The 22,376-nt window shown below is 43.5% G+C and overlaps 1 protein-coding gene across 2 annotated transcripts in view; it reads right to left on the reverse strand.

The window, feature by feature from the left end:
• The window catches only part of gpc5b (glypican 5b), a 687,302-nt gene that overhangs the window by 612,101 nt on the left and 52,825 nt on the right, over positions 1-22,376 (reverse strand). For both annotated transcript variants that reach the window (XM_068041839.1, XM_068041840.1), the window contains exon 2: positions 11,218-11,379. In XM_068041839.1, the coding sequence (XP_067897940.1) occupies positions 11,218-11,379 (162 nt within the window). The remainder of the gene's footprint in view (positions 1-11,217; positions 11,380-22,376) is intronic.

The following is a 22,376-nucleotide window of genomic DNA, read 5'->3' on the forward strand; positions in this document are numbered from 1 at the left end:
TGGGAAGTGGCGGGGGTTGGGAGGGGGGCGGGGGGATGGTGGTGGGGGTGGGGAAAGGAAATGTTTGCATTGTTACATGTACAGTGTCTACTTATGTGCCATCTAAGTCTCAGTCGATAGCACTTTTACTGCCTAGTTTAGCCCCATTCTGGAACAACAGCATGCAATCTAGGCTGACACTCTAGCACAGTACTGAGGGAATGCTGTATCATGACAGGTGATGTCTTTCAGGTTGACTTTCAACCAAGGCCACATCCAGTTGTTAAGGTGGACATGAAAGACCCCATGGCTTTTTTTCAAAGATAAGCAGGAACTTTTGGTGACCCAGGACAATTCTTCTCCCTCAACCAGCACTACTAAAAACGAATGAAGAGGCCATTCATCTCATTCGGTGTTCATGGGACCTTACTGTGCATGTGCCTTTGTAACGATAACAAGTTAAGCACTTTGTGATATTCCAATGACAAGATGCTCGAAAAATCCAAGTTCTTCTCTCTGCAGAGCAAACTTCTCATCTCAAGATTGAGGGAATGCTTTGGGATTATCAAGTGTTTCTGCTTTTTTTCCAAACCATGACTTATTCTGACACTTTTACAGTCGAATTGTACCTTCTACAAACTACTGTGCTGGCTGCAAAGCTTGTTCCAGATTTAGGGGAAGCTCGCAGGATGTTCTTGAGCTGCCATGGCCCTTGCAAGATCTTGAGTTTTGGGCCTCTTTGTGCTGATTAAAGTGAGGGATGTTAATGCTGGAGAATGACACTCTTCCCATTTCAGGCACCTACTGTCAAACGTTCCCAGTCCAGGTCTAGCACAGCCAAATGTAAAGCTCTCTCTACTCTGTCCCAACATGGCCCAACCCCTCCGTGCAGCAGTATGTTTTTTTTCCGAAGTAACACTGCCAATTAATGCAAACCTAGGGGCAGGTGTGCGCTGTAGGCCCCTGCCCACCAGGAGCAGGTTTGAGATTTTCTTCCCAGCAGTCTGGCATGTTCCAGGAGGTGAAAGGCCACTTACTGCTCCACCCAATTCCCCTCAATCTAAATTTTGTTCGAAAGAAGCTTTAAAGCAAGAACAAATGTAACTCTTCATGAATAAAACAGAATCACAGAAGAAGTTGGTTTTACGTCTCGGCTTCTGCTCCTGCCCAAGATGAAATATTTTTTATACCAACCAGATCATCCTGCAAACCCCCCTCAGGTCTGACAGCCACAACCTCTACAGTGATCTCATACCTCGGCCCAATGTTAACAACACCCAGCTCCACTGTAGCTCATGAGATGGAATCTATGTTCAACAAAGGCTGAAGAAACCTAGGTGAAGGAGCAAGTCCATAGTGTCAGATGCTGTCAAGGTTAGAGTAGAAGAGTAATTCAAGCAGAGAGATGATGGCACTCTGGGTTTTAACAGTCTGTACATTATAACAGAAAAAGAAGGGAGAGGGAAGCAAAGAGCTTCACAGGTTCTGGGAATGAGTAAGTTAGTGTCAGTTATTATGGAACGAATCTTGATTACAGCACGTTGAGAACACATGGAGGAGGCAGGACTGAATAGATTCAGACTCATTTTTCTTAAAAATAGAGAAAACTAATGGAGATCTTTAAAGTTATGACGGGGTCGATTTGGCAGACAAAGAGATATTCCTACTGCTGAAGGAGGTCAAAACTAGGCAACATAAACGTGATAGTCACTAATAAATCCAATAAGGAGTTTAGGAGAAACGTCGACTCAGTGCGCTGAGAATGTGGAACACAGTGCCACATGGAGTGCTTGAAGGATCTCTGATAGGATAAGATGAAGTAAAGTGGGATTATGGTTATGTGGAGCATAAACACTGGCATAGCCCTGTTGGGCTAAATGGCCTGTTTCTGTGCCATAAAGTTCTGTGTAATTCTATGTGTCGGAAAATGTATGTAGAACATAGGCAAAGAAAGCAAAATTATGGATGAACTGTAAAGTATCGCGGTCCTCCACTTCCCTGCACCAGCTTGCTGCATTTGGTTTGTGTACTAACTGTGTTGCATACACTGGAAAGGCTGATAGTTCTGCTAATATACAGAAAGGCTCTGGCATCTGCAAAGTGGAATTACAGCCCACCACTGACACTGTTTTCTACAAGTCTATGATACCCGTGCCTGTGTAAGCTGGATTAAATCACGGTTCATAAATTGAACATGAAGACTTGGCCTGCCCAGAGGTAATGCTGATTTCCCATCTAATTTTGCATCATCAAATCGTCACCTCTGATTATTTCTGGAATTTCCTCACATCTGGTGCACAGGGGAAGCCAGAAATACACTGCCACAGACAAAACCTTTCCATTAGTATGGCCTTGAGTTTATAGGAAGTAGACAGACTTCAACAATTGATAAAACAGCAAACAATCCATGCTCTGCCTTGGCATCAACTTATCCAGCGAGACAGCTGGTCACACCACTGTTACCAGTGAACCAGCTGCCCCATCACTAGCTCTGAATACGGACGCAATAATGAAACTGGTTGTCAGTTTGTATATCAAAGAAACAAAACAGCACATTGTAAGAAGCTGCATTTTGGTAATTAAACAGCAATTTTGTTAACATTGTCCACAGAACTTGGACAAACAGGTGTATCTATTGTTTTCACTCACCACAACCCACCCCTCCATCCCACCAGATCAAAACATGTACTCAACACTACAGGCCAGCTCACTGACAATATTCACCTGCCGAGTATGGAGGGAGATGGAAGGTTTGTTACATAGTATTTACAGCACAGAAATCAGTCATTCAGCCCAACAAGTCAATGCCAGTGTTTATATTCCACACGAGCCTCCTCCCACTCTTCTTCATCGATCCAGATCTGCATGTCCTTCTATTCCTCATGTTTATCTAGCTTCCCCTTAAATGCATCTATGGTAATCTCTTCAATTACTCCTTGTGGTAGCGAGTTCCATTTTCTCTGGATAAAGGAGTTTCTCCTGAATTGACCTATTGGATTTATTGCTGACTATTTTATATTGATGGGCCCTTGTTTTGGATTATAATGGATACCTATATGCCTTTCCTTTGTCACTTTGGTGCTGTGTAATTATTTCTGCTTGTATAAACATTCGGAATGAGATGCTAAACTCTGGCCCTGCCAGGTGGATGTAAAACATCCCATTGCACTTTTGGAAGAGGAGCAGGGAATTTCACCCCTGTGTCCTGGCCAATATTTATCCCTCAACCACCATCCAAAAATAGATCACATGGTCACTTGTTATAATGCTGTTTGTCGGACCTTACTGTACACATATTGGTTGCCGCATTTCCTACATGATGATAGTGACTACACTTCAAAAGTACTTTATTGAGTGTGAAATGCTTTGGGGTGTCCTGAGAACGTCACGAAAGGCGCTATAGAAATGCATGTTTGTTTGTTTATTAATAGGGGTGTGAAAAACTGTTGTCTGTAACCAGCAATTCCGTAGGCAATGATTCTGATGAGCTGTCAATTAGTGCAAGCTAATGATGGTTACAATACAGCCCAGCAGGTATTTGTTCCTACTCTTTGCCAGTGACCTGAAACAAACTTGGTGCCCCTGGGCCTCCATTAATAGTTAAGAGATGTTACTGGATTTGGGATTTTAGATTGTTGCCTCTTCTCTTGCTCTCCACGGGAGAAAAAGCAAGGAATGCTACTCAGAGGCAGGACTATGCCAGCATCTAAAACACAGATCAAAGGATTGATCAGCAACCTGCCACTGCAGCACAATTGAGATTCGGAGCTCATAGAGTTGACAACTCCTAGGATTGTCCTGGAGCATCCAGAAATTCAAGATTAATCGCCAGGACACTGTTGTGAGAAAGGTAGGGGCATTTAAAAATGTTTCTTAATTTTCTTTGGACTCTTTTGTTTATTGGTTATAAAAATATTAGAGATGGGAAAATGGCTGTTTGACCAACAGTCAAGAATCATCCGTGATGGCAGACCCACATCCCAGAGGAGCTCACCGTGATGGCAGACCCACATCCCAGAGGAGCTCACCGTGATGGCAGACCCACATCCCAGAGGAGCTCACCATGATGGCAGGCCCACATCCCAGAGGAGCTCACCGTGATGGCAGGCTCATATCCCAGAGGAGCTTACCGTGATGGCAGGCCCATATCCCAGAGGAGCTCACCGTGATGGCAGGCTCATATCCCAGAGGAGCTCACCGTGATGGCAGGCCCACATCCCAGAGGAGCTCACCGTGATGGCAGGCCCACATCCCAGAGGAGCTCACCGTGATGGCAGGCCCACATCCCAGAACAGCTCACCGTGATGGCAGGCTCATATCCCAGAGGAGCTCACCATGATGGCAGGCTCATATCCCAGAGGAGCTCACCGTGATGGCAGGCCCACATCCCAGGGGAGCTCACCGTGATGGCAGGCCCACATCCCAGAAGAGTTCACCGTGATGGCAGGCTCATATCCCAGAGGAGCTCACCGTGATGGCAGGCCCACATAGCAGAGGAGCTCACCATGATGGCAGGCTCATATCCCAGAGGAGCTCACCATGATGGCAGGCCCACATCCCAGGGGAGCTCACCGTGATGGCAGGCCCACATAGCAGAAGAGCTTACCACCATTTCAGGCTCATATCCCAGAGGAGCTCACCGTGATGGCAGGCTCATATCCCAGAGGAGCTCACCGTGATGGCATGACCACGTCCCGTCTGTCCACAATATAGCTTGTTGGAGTTTCCTGGGAGTGGATTGCAAGGAAGAAATTGAGGGAATTGACAAAATGTTAATAAGAAACATTGATTTAAATCAATTTAGTTACCTTGTTGTATCAAGAACTTTCATAAGAACAAAAAAAGTCTTAAATAGCCTACAATTAACTATTAGGGGCAAATAAAGGTCAGATGGCAATCGCTGCTGTGGGTTACAGTCCAATCTGGGGGCCAGGGAAGCAGCAAGGAGGGTGGGTCAATGATTCCTCAACACTTGTGTTTATCCTCAATTATTACCATTAACTAATTGAATGGACATATTGTTATATTTTAAAAAAGGTTTACAAATGGACATATGGTTTTCATTTCACTGGGACTGCATGACTTCAAAATGCCATCTGGATTTTATTTAGGAGGCTGAACCAGAGTCTGCTAGTAAGGCCTTAGGCCCTCTCACCCTGATCTTTCCCTTTTACCAGCAAGACAAAGCAACACTTCAAACTCTTTTTACCAATTTAACAACAGTGAATGCTTCTCAGACCCTGCTCCAAACAAAGCACTGGCAAGAAAAACATCATCATTCAATAATAATTCTACAATTTCAACACAAATGCTCCAGGCCTCAAACTTCCAACAAGCTGATCATGACTCCAAATCTCAGGGTAAAACTCTGCTTGAGTGAAGGTGAGCAAGGTCAGGTTTTTAGCTGGCTTCTGGATGAAACGGTGCTGCAGAAGTACCATCACTCTCAAGGGGAGGGAAGTAAGTGCCCAGTGTGAATCAGAACTCCCAGGATGCCAGAAAGTGGTGGAAACAGTGGGTGTACAGCTATCCTGTGCAAACCCACACTTCCTTGCCATGGTTTGGGCAAGATAGCTAAGGACAAGTGGTTTTATAACTCTTCAAGTGATTTCTTTTAAAAGACAAACTAGAATTTAAAGCAAATATCAATGCACATGACTTTGAACTTGGGCAGGGTGTAAAATGGGCAATATCAGATCAGTTGCCTGCTATACCCTCCCTAACAATTTTCCTTTTCAATGAACTCAATAGCCACATTTAACAATGTAGAAAGAGTCTGTATTCTCTCAACATAAATGTATGTGTAGTTGAAGGTTAGAAGGACAGGGAGAATTTAAAAATGCCAGGCAAACTCGCTGTGCCCATACCTTTAAATGATGTCTATGAACAGTTAAAGGAGGATCATAAATTACACTGGGCATGCTGACCACCTTTTTGAATCACCAGCCACCTCCTCATATTTGTGTTTGTAGCCAAAACATCTGAGGTCCTAACCCTAACAATCTGATTCCTATTGGCACCTTCCGATTCTTTAAAACAATTTTCTCTGGTTTTTTTTGCAGGAGATTACATGGCGGTGGGGATAGGTGGGAGGTGGCCCCGCCATTACGGCGTGGGCAGGCTTGATGGACCAACTGGTATTTTCCTGCCCATTACGTTTAGTGTGTTTGTATGATTGTTGTCACCCATGTAACATGCTGTTACACTGCACACAACATCATACTATTTATTTAAATGATATTACGATCAACAGCCAATATCACCCCAGCAAGTGTCTGGCAATTAGATTCCCCTCTTACCAAGACTTCATGTTGTGTCTGCCTTGCCACCAATTGGATTTTCACTTCGCTTCTCAATATGGAAACTGGACAGCTTACATTATATGCAAAGTCCATTATTTATTGAATATTTTACTGAAGTGCTCAAACTACACCTTTTGCTCAATCTGCTATCCATTTCATAGATTGAATTACACCAGCTCTCTTCCTTTGGATTGCTTGAGACTATTTTAAGCACAGGCCTGGCAACAGAAGTCAATTGGAGGGCACAAAGAAAAGCACCAGTGTAAGAACTAAAATGGCTACTGCATCATTTCACTGCTCAGATATCTGGCCTATTGTCACTTGCAATATCTCTTAAAAGTCAGCTCATAAGAATGCTGGAAATGGCCATTTAGCCCATCTGCGACTACAGAGCATGCACAATTCAGCCCATTTTTGTAGGGCAAGAGGTCACCTGTCAAACTGGCTCATTTAAGAGTAATGTCAGAAAGCTTTTCATACAAGGAGTGATCAACATTTGGAATGAATGTCTAGGCAGAAAAGTGGAAGTAAAACACTCAGAAATTATTTACGAATACAGCTACTACTGGGCTGAATGGTTTTTCCTCATACTTGTTTATCATGCAACTCTCATCCATTTAATCACTTTTATCAATGCCAAGGTAGTCAAGGAAAACTCCAAAATTTTCCTCCAACCTTACATATCCATTTCTCAGCCCTGATCCAATGAACTCAACTGAAAATGACCACTGTCTCCAGTGCAAAACAGCCGATGTGCCCTTCAGAATATTTGATCATCTCGGTCTGTAGTCCTCGCTGCAACCACCAATCACATTCCTAACCAAACATTGTGAATGCTTGTATGATCAATAACTACAATGTCTACTGTCTCTGTTAATACAATCGCTCTTTAGTGGCATTGACAGCAGCTGCAGTTTGCTCCCAGAATGCCAGCATTTTTGGTGTATCATAGGTTGGGCAAATATTTTAGTTGGGAAGTCAGTTGTTGAGAATGAAGCATCATAAATCACATTCACCTGACAGACCCCTTTTTGTCGGATTAACTTTTAGCACTCAACCAGGCCCAAGGAAAGAAAGGAGTCCGATAATGTACTACTGATGTTGATGACAGCCAGGCCCAAGCAGATAAGGTCACAGCAACCAAAACGTGTTTCGATAAAATTTTGTCAGCTCCAAAAATTGCTTTACCGTGGATGATTTGGAGAAATTGCAGAGCCCTTAGTTCCCCAAGATAAAACTTGCCAACTCTGTGCCCATTTCCACTTCATCACTTACCCCACCATTACTTAAACAGAATAATAGGGAAAGCTGAAGATGTGGTCAAGGGATGGCCTCCTTGACAACCTAGCAAGGTTTAACTTGGAAAATGTTGAGGTTGTGGGAGATTTTATTATCTCTCAGAGGACCCAAAGCCTCGTCTGCCCTCTCAGATGGATGTAAAAGATCCCATCATGGCACTATTTAAAGAAGAGCAGGGAGGTTCGCCTGGTGTTCTGGCCAGTATTCATCACTAAAAAAGCAGATGATCTACTCATTTTCTCATTGCTGTTTGTGGGAGCTTGCTGTGCGCAAATTGACTACTGTGTTTCCTACATTACAACAGTGACTACATTTCAAAAAGTACTTCAGTGGCTGTAAAGTGCCTTGGGACATCCTGAAAAACTCTGCATACATTTCTTTCTTCTAATATCACTGAATGTTTACTAAGTGTTTTACAGGACATAGCAGTTACAAATGAACCTGAAATAGAACAAAACTGGTGTAAGAAGTTGTTAGCAGACCCAGAGATGACAATACATTTTAGTTTATAAAAAGCTTGTGTGGTTTTGATTCAACTTTGATTTTTTTTGGTGAATTTTGAGCTCCTCAAGGAGAGAGAATGATTGGTGATGAGGAATCAAAGAAATTGTCCTTCCTATCTTTAACACCTATAGTTAGCAAAAAGCATTTCCATAATTCTTGGAATCTAGGAAGGCAAAAGGCATGTTGGCCAGAATTGCAAGGGGACTGGAGTACAAGAGTAAGGAAGTCTTACTATAATTTTATAGTGCTTTGGTGAGGTCACACCTGGAGTACTGCGTGCAGTTTAGGTCTCCATATCTAAGGAAGGATATATGTGCCTTCGAGGGGGTACAGCAAAGGCTCACTAGATTGGTCCCTGGGATGAAAGCATTGTTCTATGTGTTATCGCCACGTGGTGCGATGTGGGTGGTCTCCACTGTTCAGCTCTCCACCTGACCGTAGCAAGTGTGTTTTGTTATTAGCGTTTAACCCCTTGGTGTTTTACTTTTCAAATAACAGGTTTTCTTGTAGCTTTGAAAACAGAAAATCACGTGTTTATTGATCAATACGCTTTATCCCAAAATTGTCGCAACTGCTCCCACTCACACATTTGCTCGCACACACGCACACAAGAGACAGATAGAGAGAGAAAAAGGGGAAAGTGATTTTTAGTGGGGCGGGGGTAGGTCACGATAAACTTGTTGAATTCTCTTGCAAATTGAGTTCTCGTTGGATGCAGCCTGAGATGATTGTAGATTTCTCTCTTGATTGCATTCAGTTGAAGATGATGGATCACTTCTAGTTCACTGCTGTCTAGTGTAGATGTAGGATTCTACAGCAGGGCATGTGCCTTCTGGTTTGCTGGAAAGCAAGCTGCTGGATGTTGCTTTTCTTCTCTCTTTCTCTGGAGTCTCTCTCTCCAGGCTGCCTTTTTTAAAGTAAAGCTGTGTTACTTCTTACCCCTGGTAAGAGGGGCTCTGGTCTCTTCCCCATGGTGATTGCACAGTGGCCCAGAACGTGGCTACTTCACACCTTCCTTGCTTCAGAAGACGACATTCAATTCTGGAATGTTTTAGGATGGGTGTAGGATGGGTTCAATTGGCACCTCACAACTTTGAAGATTTCTCCTTTGTCCTTGTCAGACAGTTTGAATACACAGGCCAAGCCTTTTTCTTTGGTGGCCATTTTGGAGTATTGTTCACTTTTTATTTTAAAAAGGTTCCTTTTTTAAAAAGATAAAATCAGTTTTTAGAACTCTTCAGATTTTGTATCATTGCACTTCTTGTGCGTGTGACCTATGATAAGAGGCTGAGTAAATTGGACCTATACTCTCTGAAGTTTGGAAGAATGAAAGATGTTCTTATTGAGATATACAAGATACTGAAGGGGCTTTACACGGTCGACACTGGGGCACAGTCTCAGGGGGCCGAAGGGCAAATTATTATTGTAATTGTTTTTGGGGGGTGGGAAAGGGGCGTTCGAAATGTATTTATTTAATTTTGTGGGTATGTCTTTAAAAGTTTAAATAAGCCGGCAGGTCTGGCTGCCCTTCAAAAATGGCGTCAGCACCTGTGCACAAGCAGCTGATGCCATTGCCGGGGACGGACAGCCCGCCAACCTCCCCAAGATTGCGGGGGCAGGGGGTGAGGGCTGCCTCAGCTATTTAAATGAGCCGTCGCGCTTGAAATCACAGTGGCTCTTTAGCGCGGGCTCTTTTTTTCTCTCTCTCTCTTTTAATCCAATCTGTCTCCACCCAACCTTATTTCTCTTTCTGTGCAAGATTTCACGTTGAATTCACCCATTTTAACTTGCACTTTTTTCCCAGTCCTTGAGCAGTTAATTTTACAATGTTTCAGTATGATTGGTTAAGGAGATGCCCATTGGAGATGCCCTGTTCATTCAGAGCCAAGGTACCCTGTCGAGGGCATTGCGCAATTTCCATCTTGTGCTTCCAGCAACTTGCACGGCACAACATTGTCAAAATTAAATGGACAGGGGCGAGTCTAACAGTGGGCATCGTTTATTGACCTGCCACAGGAAATCTTGGGCCATTGAGAGGCAATATCTTCTGAACACCTTAGTGGAATCTTAGTGAATCAGCCCCAAAGGAACTGGCTACAGTGAGATTGGACAGGATCATTTTCAATTAGAAAAAGTATGAAAGCAGCAGCTTTGACAGACCTGCCAAATCTCACTCAACCACTTGTGGGTGCGCTTGGCTGTATTGGCTGTGAAACAAAATATACACAGTTCTGAATTTTAATGTATTTCCTGTCTGTTTCACTGATGGCTGTTCTCTGGCTTATCAAGTATAGTATTTGAGCAACTAGGTTTTACCCTTGCAAGGCTACATTACAACATTCTTATCCTGGTTCAACATGTTACAGTGAGAGCTCGTATAGAGCCGTGATTAGCTCTGGTCCTCATAAAGGTACTTCAACAAGAGTGTGTAGAGCTCATACCCAGAAACCAATCACATGGGGATAGGGAGTCATGGAATCCAGGCTCACACCTTCAAACCAATCTCACCCTAGTTCCCTATATAGCAAATTCCTGAATTCTGACAAGATATCAGAGAAAGCACAGAGAAATCACAACCCAGAATCTGCTGCATTCACTTCCCCAGTGTTTACTGATCACTGCGACCTTAAGAAAACAGTAATCCACCAACTCTCCCAAAAATAAGGTTAACAAGTACTAATATTCTTAAATATTTTATTTTCTTCCGTCTTTCCCCTTCACCATCTCCCACTGTCTCTTCCTTATTCACCCATGTTTGCAGCCACCTTTAGGGGATGGGGATCAATAGAAGCAAGCCATGTCTGTAATAGCAGGGGAGAGAAATGATCTCAGAATGACATGAGTAAAACCAGATGGACAGTAAACTACAGGTGGAGAGGGAGAGGTCTGAGCGCAGCCAGAGGCACAGTGGTCAGAACTTAAATCCTCAACTTAAAAACATTCTTTGATGATACCAGAAGTTCTAACAGATGCACTTTTACTACAGCCTGGGTAGAGACAGACCTGTATTGTAAATGCCCAAAGCAGTTTTACAAGCATTGTAAGAGAGAATCACATCCATTGCAAAAACAAGGCCAATTAGGCACTTGCTACTGGATCGCCATCTGTGCTTTATTTGCTGGAACACTCCTACCTTGGAAATCCCCGTCATTCTTCTCGATCCTGTATTTCAGCTCAAAGCTCAGGGACTGGATGCTCTGCAGGACCTCTCTGCGAACGACTACTTGATACCTCTCCTCCATTCTCTTAGTGCAACAGGTCACCCCGTCATGTGTGCAGATCTGTAAATCCTCATCTTTAACAAAAAGAAAAGGCAGTAAGTCCAAGAGACACACAAGGGAAGGCCTGCTTGGGCCTAACAGTGAAAAAAAACAAATCAAAAGTAACTCCAATACACTAGCCCCTAGCCACATGTGGCTAATTGTATTTCTAATTAGTAAATTTATAAAATGAGTCATAATAGACACAGCCCTTGGGCATGTCATCTCAATACTCATATTCGCATGACATATGCATGTGAACCTTTACCTTTTATATGTTGGTAAAATGGTAAGATGGAAAGTAAAGTGTGTCTGAGAGCTTTATTTCTTTGGTTGTTGTGTGATTGTAGGTGATTATTAAGTAAACATACATGTCAGTACATCCGCCTGTATTGAGAGAAAGTATGTAACATGTTTTCTGCTAAAGTTTGTGCATGAGGCTAAAATGGTGTTGTTATAACCACCCCCTGTGGCTAGTCAGTAATTTGTATTGGGAAACACTCCCCTAGTACCACAAGTCAGGAATCCTCATGTCTTCATCTCCACTCCTCTCCTGAAGGCACAGATTCTTGTTGGCATACAGTTCCACAGTCGACAAGCATACTTCGTTCACCACTTAGGCTCATATGTGGAAAACTAGCCAAGCAAGTGACTATCCCTCCACTGAGTCCAGGTAGAAAATATTGGCAGGCTATTCATTCATGGAAGGCATCACAGTTGAATCCAATCCTGCCCTCACCCAACATCCACACAAAAGCACAATTATCTGAAGGGTCACTGAATCCAAGTACACAAATCATTTAAAGCTAGTGGACGGGTATAAAAAAAGTCAGAAAGGCTAATGAAATGTTGGCCTTTATCTCAAGGGGGCGTGAATACAAAAGGGAGAAGGTGATGCTTCAGTTGTACAGAGCTTTCGACAGACCCCTCCCACCGCTGCTCTAGAGTTCTGTGTTCAGTTTTGAGCACCACACCTCAGGAAAGATATATTGGCCCTGGAAGGGGTGGAGCACAAATTTACTAAAATGATACCAGGGCTGAGAGGGTTAAATTATAGCTTATATTTCCTTGAGTACAGATGATTGAGGGGTGATCTGATCGACAACAACATCAAGGTATTTTAAATGTTAAAGTACTCGATAGGATAGATACAGAGAAATAAAAGCAAAATACTGCGGATGCTGGAAATCTGAAACAAAAACAAGAAATGCTGGAATCACTCAGCAGGTCTGGCAGCATCTGTGGAAAGAGAAGCAGAGTTAACGTTTCGGGTCAGTGACCCTTCTTCGGAACTGACAAATATTAGAAAAGTCACAGATTATAAGCAAGTGAGGTGGGGGTGGGGCAAGAGATAACAAAGGAGAAGGTGCAGGAGAAGGCCTGGTCCAATCTGCACCTTCTCCTTTGTTATCTCTTGCCCCACCCCCACCTCACTTGCTTATAATCTGTGACTTTTCTAATATTTGTCAGTTCCGAAGAAGGGTCACGGACCCGAAACGTTAACTCTGCTTCTCTTTCCACAGATGCTGCCAGACCTGCTGAGTGATTCCAGCATTTCTTGTTTTAGATACAGAGAAATGTCCTTTAAAGGGAGAAATCAAGAACAAGGGGGCATAATCCTAAAATTATAGCTGTATCAGTTAGGCGGGAAATCTGGAAGCACTTTTCCACACAAAGGGCAGAAGTAATCTGGAATTTTCTGCCATAAAAGGCTGAGGATTCTAGGTCAAATGGAGCTTTCAAGACTCGCGACTGATAGTTAAGTAGGCATATGGAGGAATATGAAGCAAAAGTAGACAAATTGGCTGCCATGTTTCCTAAACTACAACAGTGACTACACTTCAAAAGTAGTTAATGGTTGTAAAGAGCATTAGGATGTCCTGAGGTTGTGAAAGGCGTTATAGAAATGCAAGTTCTTTCATGTTCTTTTTATTGGGATGTGAACGTTGCAAAAAGATATTGCAAGCAAACTATTGGCTGGGTTGACACAGCTCCCATTCCCAGTATTGCTGATCCCAGGGTTGGCCTCAGGAATCCACAACACTGCATGCAGCAGCCCATTGGGAGCAGCAGCTGCAAGTGAACACAGTGCACTTCTGCCAAGAAAGTGGGATCCACTATTGATGTTGATGGGCTTTCTAAAGCTCCCATCTTTCACCCTTCATGAACTGGAGCTCACCCAACACTGTGCCTGTAGACTAATTCGCACCAAGGTCAGTTCACCCAGCACCCCTGTTCTCGCTGACCTACATTAACTCCCAGTCCAGGAATGCCTCAAATTTAAAATTCTCATTACTGTTTTCAAATCCCTCCATGGCTGTGCCCCTCTCTATCTCTGTAACCTACTCCAGCCCTTCAAACCACCAAGTACTCTACACTCCTCCGATTCTTACCTCTTGCACATCCCTGATTTCCCATTATGCCTTCATCTGCTTAGGTCCCAAGCTCTGCAATACCTTTAGTCTCTCTACTTCTCCCTCCTTAAAACCTACCTCTTTAACCAAGCTTGTGGTCACCTGTCCTAATATCTCTTTATGACACTCGCTATCAAATTTTGTTTGACAATCGCTCCTGTGATGTGCCTTGAAATGTTTTTCTATGTTAAAGGCATGATACGAATGCAAGATGTTGCATTATGGTTGGCACAAGCAACACTCTGGGACTTGTAGTTCTGTGCCATCCTTTGATGGTGCCTCTGTTGGGACTACAATTTCCAGCATGCTTTAAAACAACAATGACTTGCATTTATACCTTTAACCCCAAGGTGCTTCACAAGAGTATTATCAAACAAAATTTGATGGTCATAGAGCTAAATTTTAAGGAGCATTTTAAAGGAGGGGAGAGAGAGAGAGAGAGAGGCAGGGAGGTTTAGGGCCTTGGCAGTTGAAGGCACAACCGCCAATGGTGGGCCAATTAAAATCGGAGATACGCAAGAGGCCAGAATTGGAGGAGCACAAATACCTTGGAGGGTTGTAGGGCTGGAGAACGTTACAAGGCAGGGACGGGCAAGACCACAAAGGAATTTGAAATCAAGGATGAGAATTTTCAGGGTTGCAGCAGCAGCAGAATCAGGCAATGTATGGAGGTGCAAATAGGTGGTTCCAGTGATGGCGCGGATACATGATCAGAAGTTCAATTCGGGGTCAAATACGGCTCTTAGCTTATGAACAGTCTGGTTCAGTCTCAGACAGTTGTCAGGGAGAGGAATGGAAGCAGTGGCTAGGAAACAGAGTTTGTGGCAGGGACCAAAGACTATTGCTATTTCCAATATTTAGTTGCAGAACTCTTTGCTGATCCAGTATGTGATTTTGGACAAGCAGTCTCATAATTTAGGGGTAGCGGAGGGGTCCAGAGAGGTGGGTGAGGTAGAGCTGGGTGTCATCAGCATACATGTGGAAACTGATGATATTTTCGTATGATGTCGCCAAGCAGCATGTATGTGAGAAATAGGAGAGGGCCAAAGAGAGATCCTTGGGGGACACCAGAGGTAACTGTGTGGGAGCAGAAAAAGAACCCATTGCAAGGGATTCTCTGGCTACAAGTGGATAGATAAGAATGGAACCAGGAGAGTGCAGATCCACCCACCCAGAGGATGATGGTGAGCTCAATGACAATAGCTGCAGACAGATCAAGAAGGATGAGGAGGAATTGTTACAGTCATGTAGGATGTCATTTGTGACCTTAATAAAGAGCTGCTCAGTGCTGTGGCAGGGGTGGAACCCTGAGTGAAGAGGTTCAAACAGGGAGCTGTGGGAAAGGTGGGCACAGATTTGGGAGGTGTAGAATATTCCAGGACTTTAGAGAGGAAAAGGAAGTTGGAGATGGGGTGGTAGTTTGGAAGGACAAGAATTGGCTTTTAGAGAAGTGGGGCAATGACAGCAGATTTGAAGGGGAGCAGGGCAGTATCTGAGAAGAGAGAACTGTTTACAATATCAGCTAACATGGGGGCCAGGAAGATGGTGGTCAGCAGATTAGTGGGAATAAGGTGGACAGAGCAAGAGGTGTTCTTATGATCAAGATGAGCTCAGAGAGGGCATGCGGGGAGGTAGGAGAGAAACTAGAGAAATATGTAAGTTCACACCTAGCGCAGAGGAGAACCTTAGAGGAAAGTTGACCTGGTGGACTAGGGGAAGGGAGGAAAGCAGAAGCAGCTGAAAGGATGGTTTCCATCTAAATGATAAAGAAGTCCATGAGATCCTCACACTTGTTGCAGCTGAAGGAGGAAAAGGCAGGGGAGAGGGATTTACTGAACACAGTGCTGCGACTGGTCCCCCTTGTATATTGTTAGTCTCTGCTGGAGTACAGCACTGTAACAATAGCCCGCACCTTACTTTCGGAAAGCTCGTGAACGTTGCATCCTGTGCTGGCAATCAGTGCAACTACCTTGAAAAGACTTTGTGAAAAGGAATCGCCAATGTGCTTGGCATTTTCTCAAGTTGGCAGAGCAAGTTACAAAAACAGAAGACTTACAGGAATCAGTTACGCTCTGATCACCACAGAGCTCCATTAAACTGCCAAAGCAGACCTGGGCGGATTTGACATTCACCCCAGGTAATTGGACACTTTCAATTAGGTCCCTGCGCCTTTTCAGAAAGACGCCAAATTCTCCCAGGCTTTGGAACTGTTATATTTTGGCTGCTTTCCAAATAGCATTACCATAGTTTATATAATCATATGCAAAGTTCACAACTGCAGTTTACAGGTCTCTGATTTCCTGGCGGAACTGTTTTATAACTTTATTGCACGTATCCAGCTCTCGGTCCTCCCTCCCACCAGTTTTTTGGCTGCTAATAACCTTCTTGTCTGGCTTCTCAGTATGGAATACGCAGGACAGATACAGACTTGGTCTCTTCTCTACTCCCCCACCCACCTCCACCTCATTCCCACTGCTGAGCTTTTCTTTCACTCAGCTTTTGCTCATTCTGCTTTTAGTCATAAAGGTGCAAAGATCTGTCATTATCAACTGAGCCCCCATGGACTCCAGCAGCACTACATCAACCCACTGCAAAATAGACTTCTAGTGTTGGAAAACTAGAGACACTAGGACATGTGACACTAGGTCTGGGACTTCAGCACAATATTGAGGGATTGCTGCACAGTCAGAAGATTATTCCATTACTGTTTGTGGAAACTTGCTGTGTGCAAATCAGCTGCTGCATTTCCTTACATTACAACAGTGACTACATTTCAAAAGTCATCCATTGCATGGAAAGCACTTTGGGAAGTCCTGCAGATGGTAAAGACTTACTTTCTCTCATCAATCAGTTTGGTTCTTATTTCCTCATACTAAAACCAGACAATTTTTTAATAAACTGAATTCAAATTCTCAAACTGCCATGGAAGTCGAAATCACATTCTCTGGATTATTAGTAGAGTAACACAATCACTACACTACGGCACCCCTAGCTTCATTGCTGCTTTCACACTGACTGGTAATCTGGCACCCATAGCCTGAGATAAACCCTCAGCAGAAACCTCCAGCCCTATAGATGTTGTTCAGAGCACTGAGACACAGCTGTCAACCAAAATACCATCCTAGACAGTCTTGGTTCTTGGATTTGTGCCAGCTAACTTCAACTATCTGTTCAAAAACCTGTAAAGGCAGGTGAGAACAGGATAGCAAAACAGTCTATATTTAACCTGCTGCCCAGGCACTAAACTGGTGCTAGAAATGGGTCATCTGCCTCAATGGGAATGAAATACAAAATGGCCATCACCTTATTTGACTCTGTTGGGTACTCATTTACACTGCCCCAGTTTGGGGTATGAGCCTACAAACTGGTATTTTCTAAAAGGAATCATTTACAGAAGATGTGACAGCTTTATCATAGATCTCATTATCTGCAAATGCATCGGAAATCTCCTAGATTTGTTTATTTGGGTAATATTTACGATTCCTTTTGGTTTTGCCTTGTGCTTTACTCTCTCCACCAGGTGTGATGTGTTATGGGCTTGGTCTTTTGCTGGTTTCTTTACAATAAGACCAACAACATGTTCTCTGGCCTTCTCTTTCACACAACGCCTTTAAATAGGATTCTAAATCCCATTGGAAGAGTTTGTAGAGACAGGTTGGGAGTGAGAGAATGTTAATATCTATTAGTATTAGAGATTTAAGACCTATTCAAAGTAATGGAGACTTGGATTTAAGCTTTTTGAGGCTTCACAGTACAAACCTATGCTGTCTGCAAATTACTTGTATTTATATAGCACCTTTAAGAGTAGAATGTCCCAAGGCACTTCACAGCAATGTAACCTGTCAAAACAAATTGACACCGAGTCAAAGAAGGGAACATTGAAACAGGTGACCAAAAGTTTGGCCAAGCAGATTTTCAGCAGCGTCATAAAGTCAGAGAGAGAGGTGGAGAGGCACAAAGGTTTGGCGAGGGAATTCCAGGCCTTAGGATCTAGAAGGCCAATGGGAAGGCGGCGGATGTGGAGAATGCACAAGAGGCCAGATTGAAGGTATGCAGAGTTCTCGGAAGAGGGACGAGGCAATTGGACATTGCTGCCTTAGGGTATATATCCTATAGTAAACTAATAGTAAAGAAATGGCACAGATTCTTTACTGCATGGTATCATATACAGCACAGGAGGCTGCCACTCTGCCCATTGTGCCTACGCGGGCTCCTTGCTAGATCCATCTAATAAGTCTCACTCCTCCGCTCTTTCCCTATAGCCCTGTAAATAATTTCCCTTCAAGCATTTATCCAATTCCTTTTTGATAGTTACTACTGAATCAACTTCCTACACCCTTTCAGACAATGGATTTCAGACTGTTATGAGGAGGGGGGGTCACAGTTGCTCCTCTTGCCCCTCCTCTTATTTGACTGCAACAAAGGGTTTATTCCTTTTAAACAGTGGAGGTGCTTACCAACTCAGTGAGTGTTTTACCTTTCTCTATTAATGTGATTGTGAAAGAACCAATCGGACAGGTTTTCTGGAGTTCAAACAAGAAAGTGGTAAGTTTATTATACTTAACAATCTAAACCCGATTTAAAAATACTTAAAATATGCTATGCAATCACACACGTAAATAGATTACAAAGTGGAAAGTAGATTTTTTGGTTGGATTAAAGTCCAGAATAAATAAAAGTTAAATACACTGTCGGTGGGGTTGGATGATTCGGTGGCCTTTCTGCTGAAGTCTTGAAGTCCTTGGTTGGTCTGCTTTGCTCAGGATTTTCTTAAAGGCAGACTGGTAGGTGGCTTTCTTACCCTGGTCTCTGTCTGTAGCAATCTGTAGGCTTGGAGGGTCCACAGTCGCAGATGGTTTTCAAACTTGATGTTTTCTGGAAAGAGAGAAAGAAAGAGAGGCACACAGCCTTCTCTGTTGCTGCAGTCTCAGTTACAGCTTGTCTCTTCTCTAACAAAATTTCCAGTTTTCCAGAGAGGAACAGATGGTTCTCTCAATCCACTTTGTTTTTAATGAGGTCCAAAGTCTAAAACCTTTCTCAGGTGGCATTATCAGCATTTCCCTCCTGGAGGGTCGCTTCCACTTATCAATGCCTCCAGATAGCTTTGAATGTCCCACAAACAAGGGTGATCTGGATAATCTACTCAGTCAGCCAAAGCATTGTCCTGGTTGGGCTTCTTGTTAGACTTTTGGCTCCAGTTCAATCTCCTGGTATTTCAGATGCAAATTGCGGTGGGCATCTTGGCTGCCTGTTTTTTAAAAGTTAATCTTAGGATTTTTTAACAATAAAAGTTGGATGTAATTTTCTAACCGATGAAATTAATATTTCTCATTTGACAAATCATGTTTTCCTGACAAGACCAAAGCAGCTTGCTGCCACGTGACCCCGGCTTCTTTTGCTAATCATGTTAAATCTGTTACAGACCTTTCTGCCAATGGAAACAGTTTCTCCTTCCTCACTCTATCCAAAGCCTCCATGATTTTGAATGTCTCTATTAAATTGCCTCTCAACCTTCGCTGCTCTGAAAAAGAACAGTTTCTCCAGTCTCTTCACATAATTGAATCCATTCTGGTAAATCTCCTCTGCAGTCTCTCTAAGCCTCGATAGCTTTCCTAAAAAGTGTGGTGCCCAGAATTTGTCACAATACTCCAGTTGAAGCTAATACGATATAAACTGGGAAGTGGGGAGGACGCAGGGCACGTGTCAGTGGCCAAGAATCCTGGAAATCCCAGGAATGCAGAGGTCCTTCCGTATTTAAACAGCAGGGCCATATTAGTAAGTTTTTACACTGTTTTCCACCTGGCAGACTGAGAGGCCTCAGCTGCAGGGTGGGGACGTGCATGAAAACCAGTAGAAGGCCACAGATCTGAGCATAGTGAAGGTGAGGGTTGGACAGTGGCAACAAAATGGTGGGTGAACTATGCCTGGGCAGGGTGAAGTCAGAGGAAACTCTGGTGGAGATCCATAGCGGTCCTGACGTGCAAACAAGGGAGGGAGCGAGCGATCAGGGGAGGGAGATAGATCCCACAGGGGGGTGATTGGCAGGTCCTGCTTAGTCAGTCAGCAGGTAACAGAGAGCAAGACAGTTTGTGGCAGATTTGCTTGATGGGCTACAGGGAAGCACTCCTGCTCCTCCTAGCCCAGTGCCGGAAAAGCACTTAACTGCTGAATCCGATTATTCCTCTCGACCTTTAGCTGCTGGGTTTCCCCAAACCCTGGGAATCCTGGCCTGCAGCCATCAAGTTCAAAAGGCTCCTGAAATCTGAGGAATAAAGGACCTGTTTAAATATTATAGTGACAGACCTGCTTCTCCAGAGCAGGTCATTTGGATGCCCCCACAACTGCTGTGGTTAAACTGGAAGTAGGTACATTCGTCGTCGGTTGGAGTTGGGTTTCACATAATTACTAGCTTAACCCGTCCCTGGCTTTTGTGGGGGTTTAAAATTCTCTCCATTCTTTTAGCTTCCGAAACAAATGCCTACTTCTGACTCCCTGTCACTGAACTGGGAGAAGAGTTTTAAAACAACAGTAATAGACTGCCGAAGGCTACACTCGCCATTACCACTTACTGAAAAAAGTGCTAACAGGGAGGTGATCTTGAGAAACATACGCCATCAGAAAGGATAGGTTCAGACATCAATTTGTTCACAATCCCAGGTGAAAATTAAGCTAGCAAATGAATGGTTCAATCTTCCAAGGACCAAGAGGTCAGAGGACCGTGTCCAGCTAAGAAATCAGAGGGCATTGTTCAGCTGACCTCTGTTTCCAGGGACAGGGAGGAGGACATAACAGCAGCCACATGCACTCCAAGTGAGCTTGGAGACCAGCTCTGCTACAGCAGATCTGAAAGTAGATTCGTACTGCTAAAATATCACACACTAAAGCAGGAATCCCCATCCACTGTATCATGAAGAAATGCAGCTGAATTTGAGGACCATAGAAATTACAGCACAGAATGAGGCTATTCAATCCTTTGTGTTTTACTCCAGAAGGCTTGTGTTGAATGATTATGCTGGAGCCAATCTTGACTCAGTCTTGCATTTATTTTACAAAGTAAAAAGATTACAAACAAGCAGCTCCTCACTCAAACCTTCACCCAGTTTCAGTAAGTGTCTCCTTATGTATACTCAAGGCCCGAAATAACACCCTCTACTTGCATATGATTCAACACAATTAAAACTTGGAGTGCCAATGCTAGCTCTTCAACTGGAGCCATTTGCTCCAATCTATTTCCTTACACATTCCCCTCAGCTTTTTATATCCTTCCTTTTCAAATACATAACAGTTTCCCTTAAGTGGTGTTACACTTTCTGTCTCAATAGCCACTTGTGATAAAGAATACCATGTTCTAACAACTCTCCATGTGATGTTCCAGTTTCCACCTCTGTTCTGGTAATAGTCCAGGTGCTGTTCCCATCAACCATTCACCAAACAACAGAAACAATCTTTCACGTTCTCCATCAAAATGTTCCTAATTTTGAAAACCTCTGTTAGATCTCCTTCAATCTTCTCTTTAAAAAAAGAGCTAATCTTTCAAGCCATTCGCCATAGCCCTCGCTTCTTATTCTTGCCATTTTCTAATCAATGTCTGCTGCATCCTTTCCATTCCTCTAATATCACCACCGTAATGGAGGGTCCCAAGAAATCTGCACTTTCCATGACCTCAGCACATCCCAAAGCAATGAAGTACAGTCAACTGTTGTAATGTGGAAAACGCAGCAGCCTATTTTGCAAACAACAAAATCCCACAAACAGAAATGTGATGATCTGTTTTAGTCATGTTGGTTGCAGAATAAAAATTGATCAGGACATAAGCGAGAACTCCCCTGCTCTACAAAGTAGTGCTATAGGATCTGTTAAGTCCACCTGAGCAGGTTTAACATCACATCCAAAAAACAGCACCTTCAACAATGCTGCACTTCCTCAGTACTAGCACTGTCAGTCCAAATTGCACATTCAAGTCTCTGGAATGGGGTTTGAACCCACAACTCTGAGTTAGAGGCAGAAGTGCAACCAACTGAGCCATAGCTAACATACTGAATCCAGTATTCCAGCTGTGGCCTAACCAAAGTCTTGTTCAAATTCCAACTAGGTTCCTCGCTTATATTTGCATTTAAATCAAGTTGCCGAGGTAACGGACCTTGATGCCCAAAAGATGCCAATTAAGTGCCCAGTTTTTGATGCCACCTCAATCCTTAAATGCTTTATTTTTTCAACAGACAGAACTATGCACTAAGAAATACGGCACTGTTTTATGCATCACAATTCCACATTGTCAAGTAACTTCTGTTACCTTGCTCGGGTGGCTATTCTTCATGCACTCGCCTGAGTAGGCTATTTGACTATGAGTGCATCACAGAGTCCAGTCCAACCCTCACCCAAATGGCCACATACACACAGTGATCCAAAGCAGCGACCTGGTCATAGTCATACAGCACAGAAACAGGCCCTTCGGCCCATCGTGTCTGTGACGACCATCAAGCACCTAACTATTCTAGTCTATTTTCCAGCACTTGGCCCGTAGCCTTGTATGCTATGGCATTTCAAGTGCTCATCTAAATACTTCATAAACGTTGTGAGGGTTCCTGCCTCTACCACATCTTCAGGCAGTGTATTCC

Source organism: Heterodontus francisci, chromosome 11, assembly GCF_036365525.1.
Source record: "Heterodontus francisci isolate sHetFra1 chromosome 11, sHetFra1.hap1, whole genome shotgun sequence".
In the NCBI taxonomy this organism is placed as follows: domain Eukaryota; kingdom Metazoa; phylum Chordata; class Chondrichthyes; order Heterodontiformes; family Heterodontidae; genus Heterodontus; species Heterodontus francisci.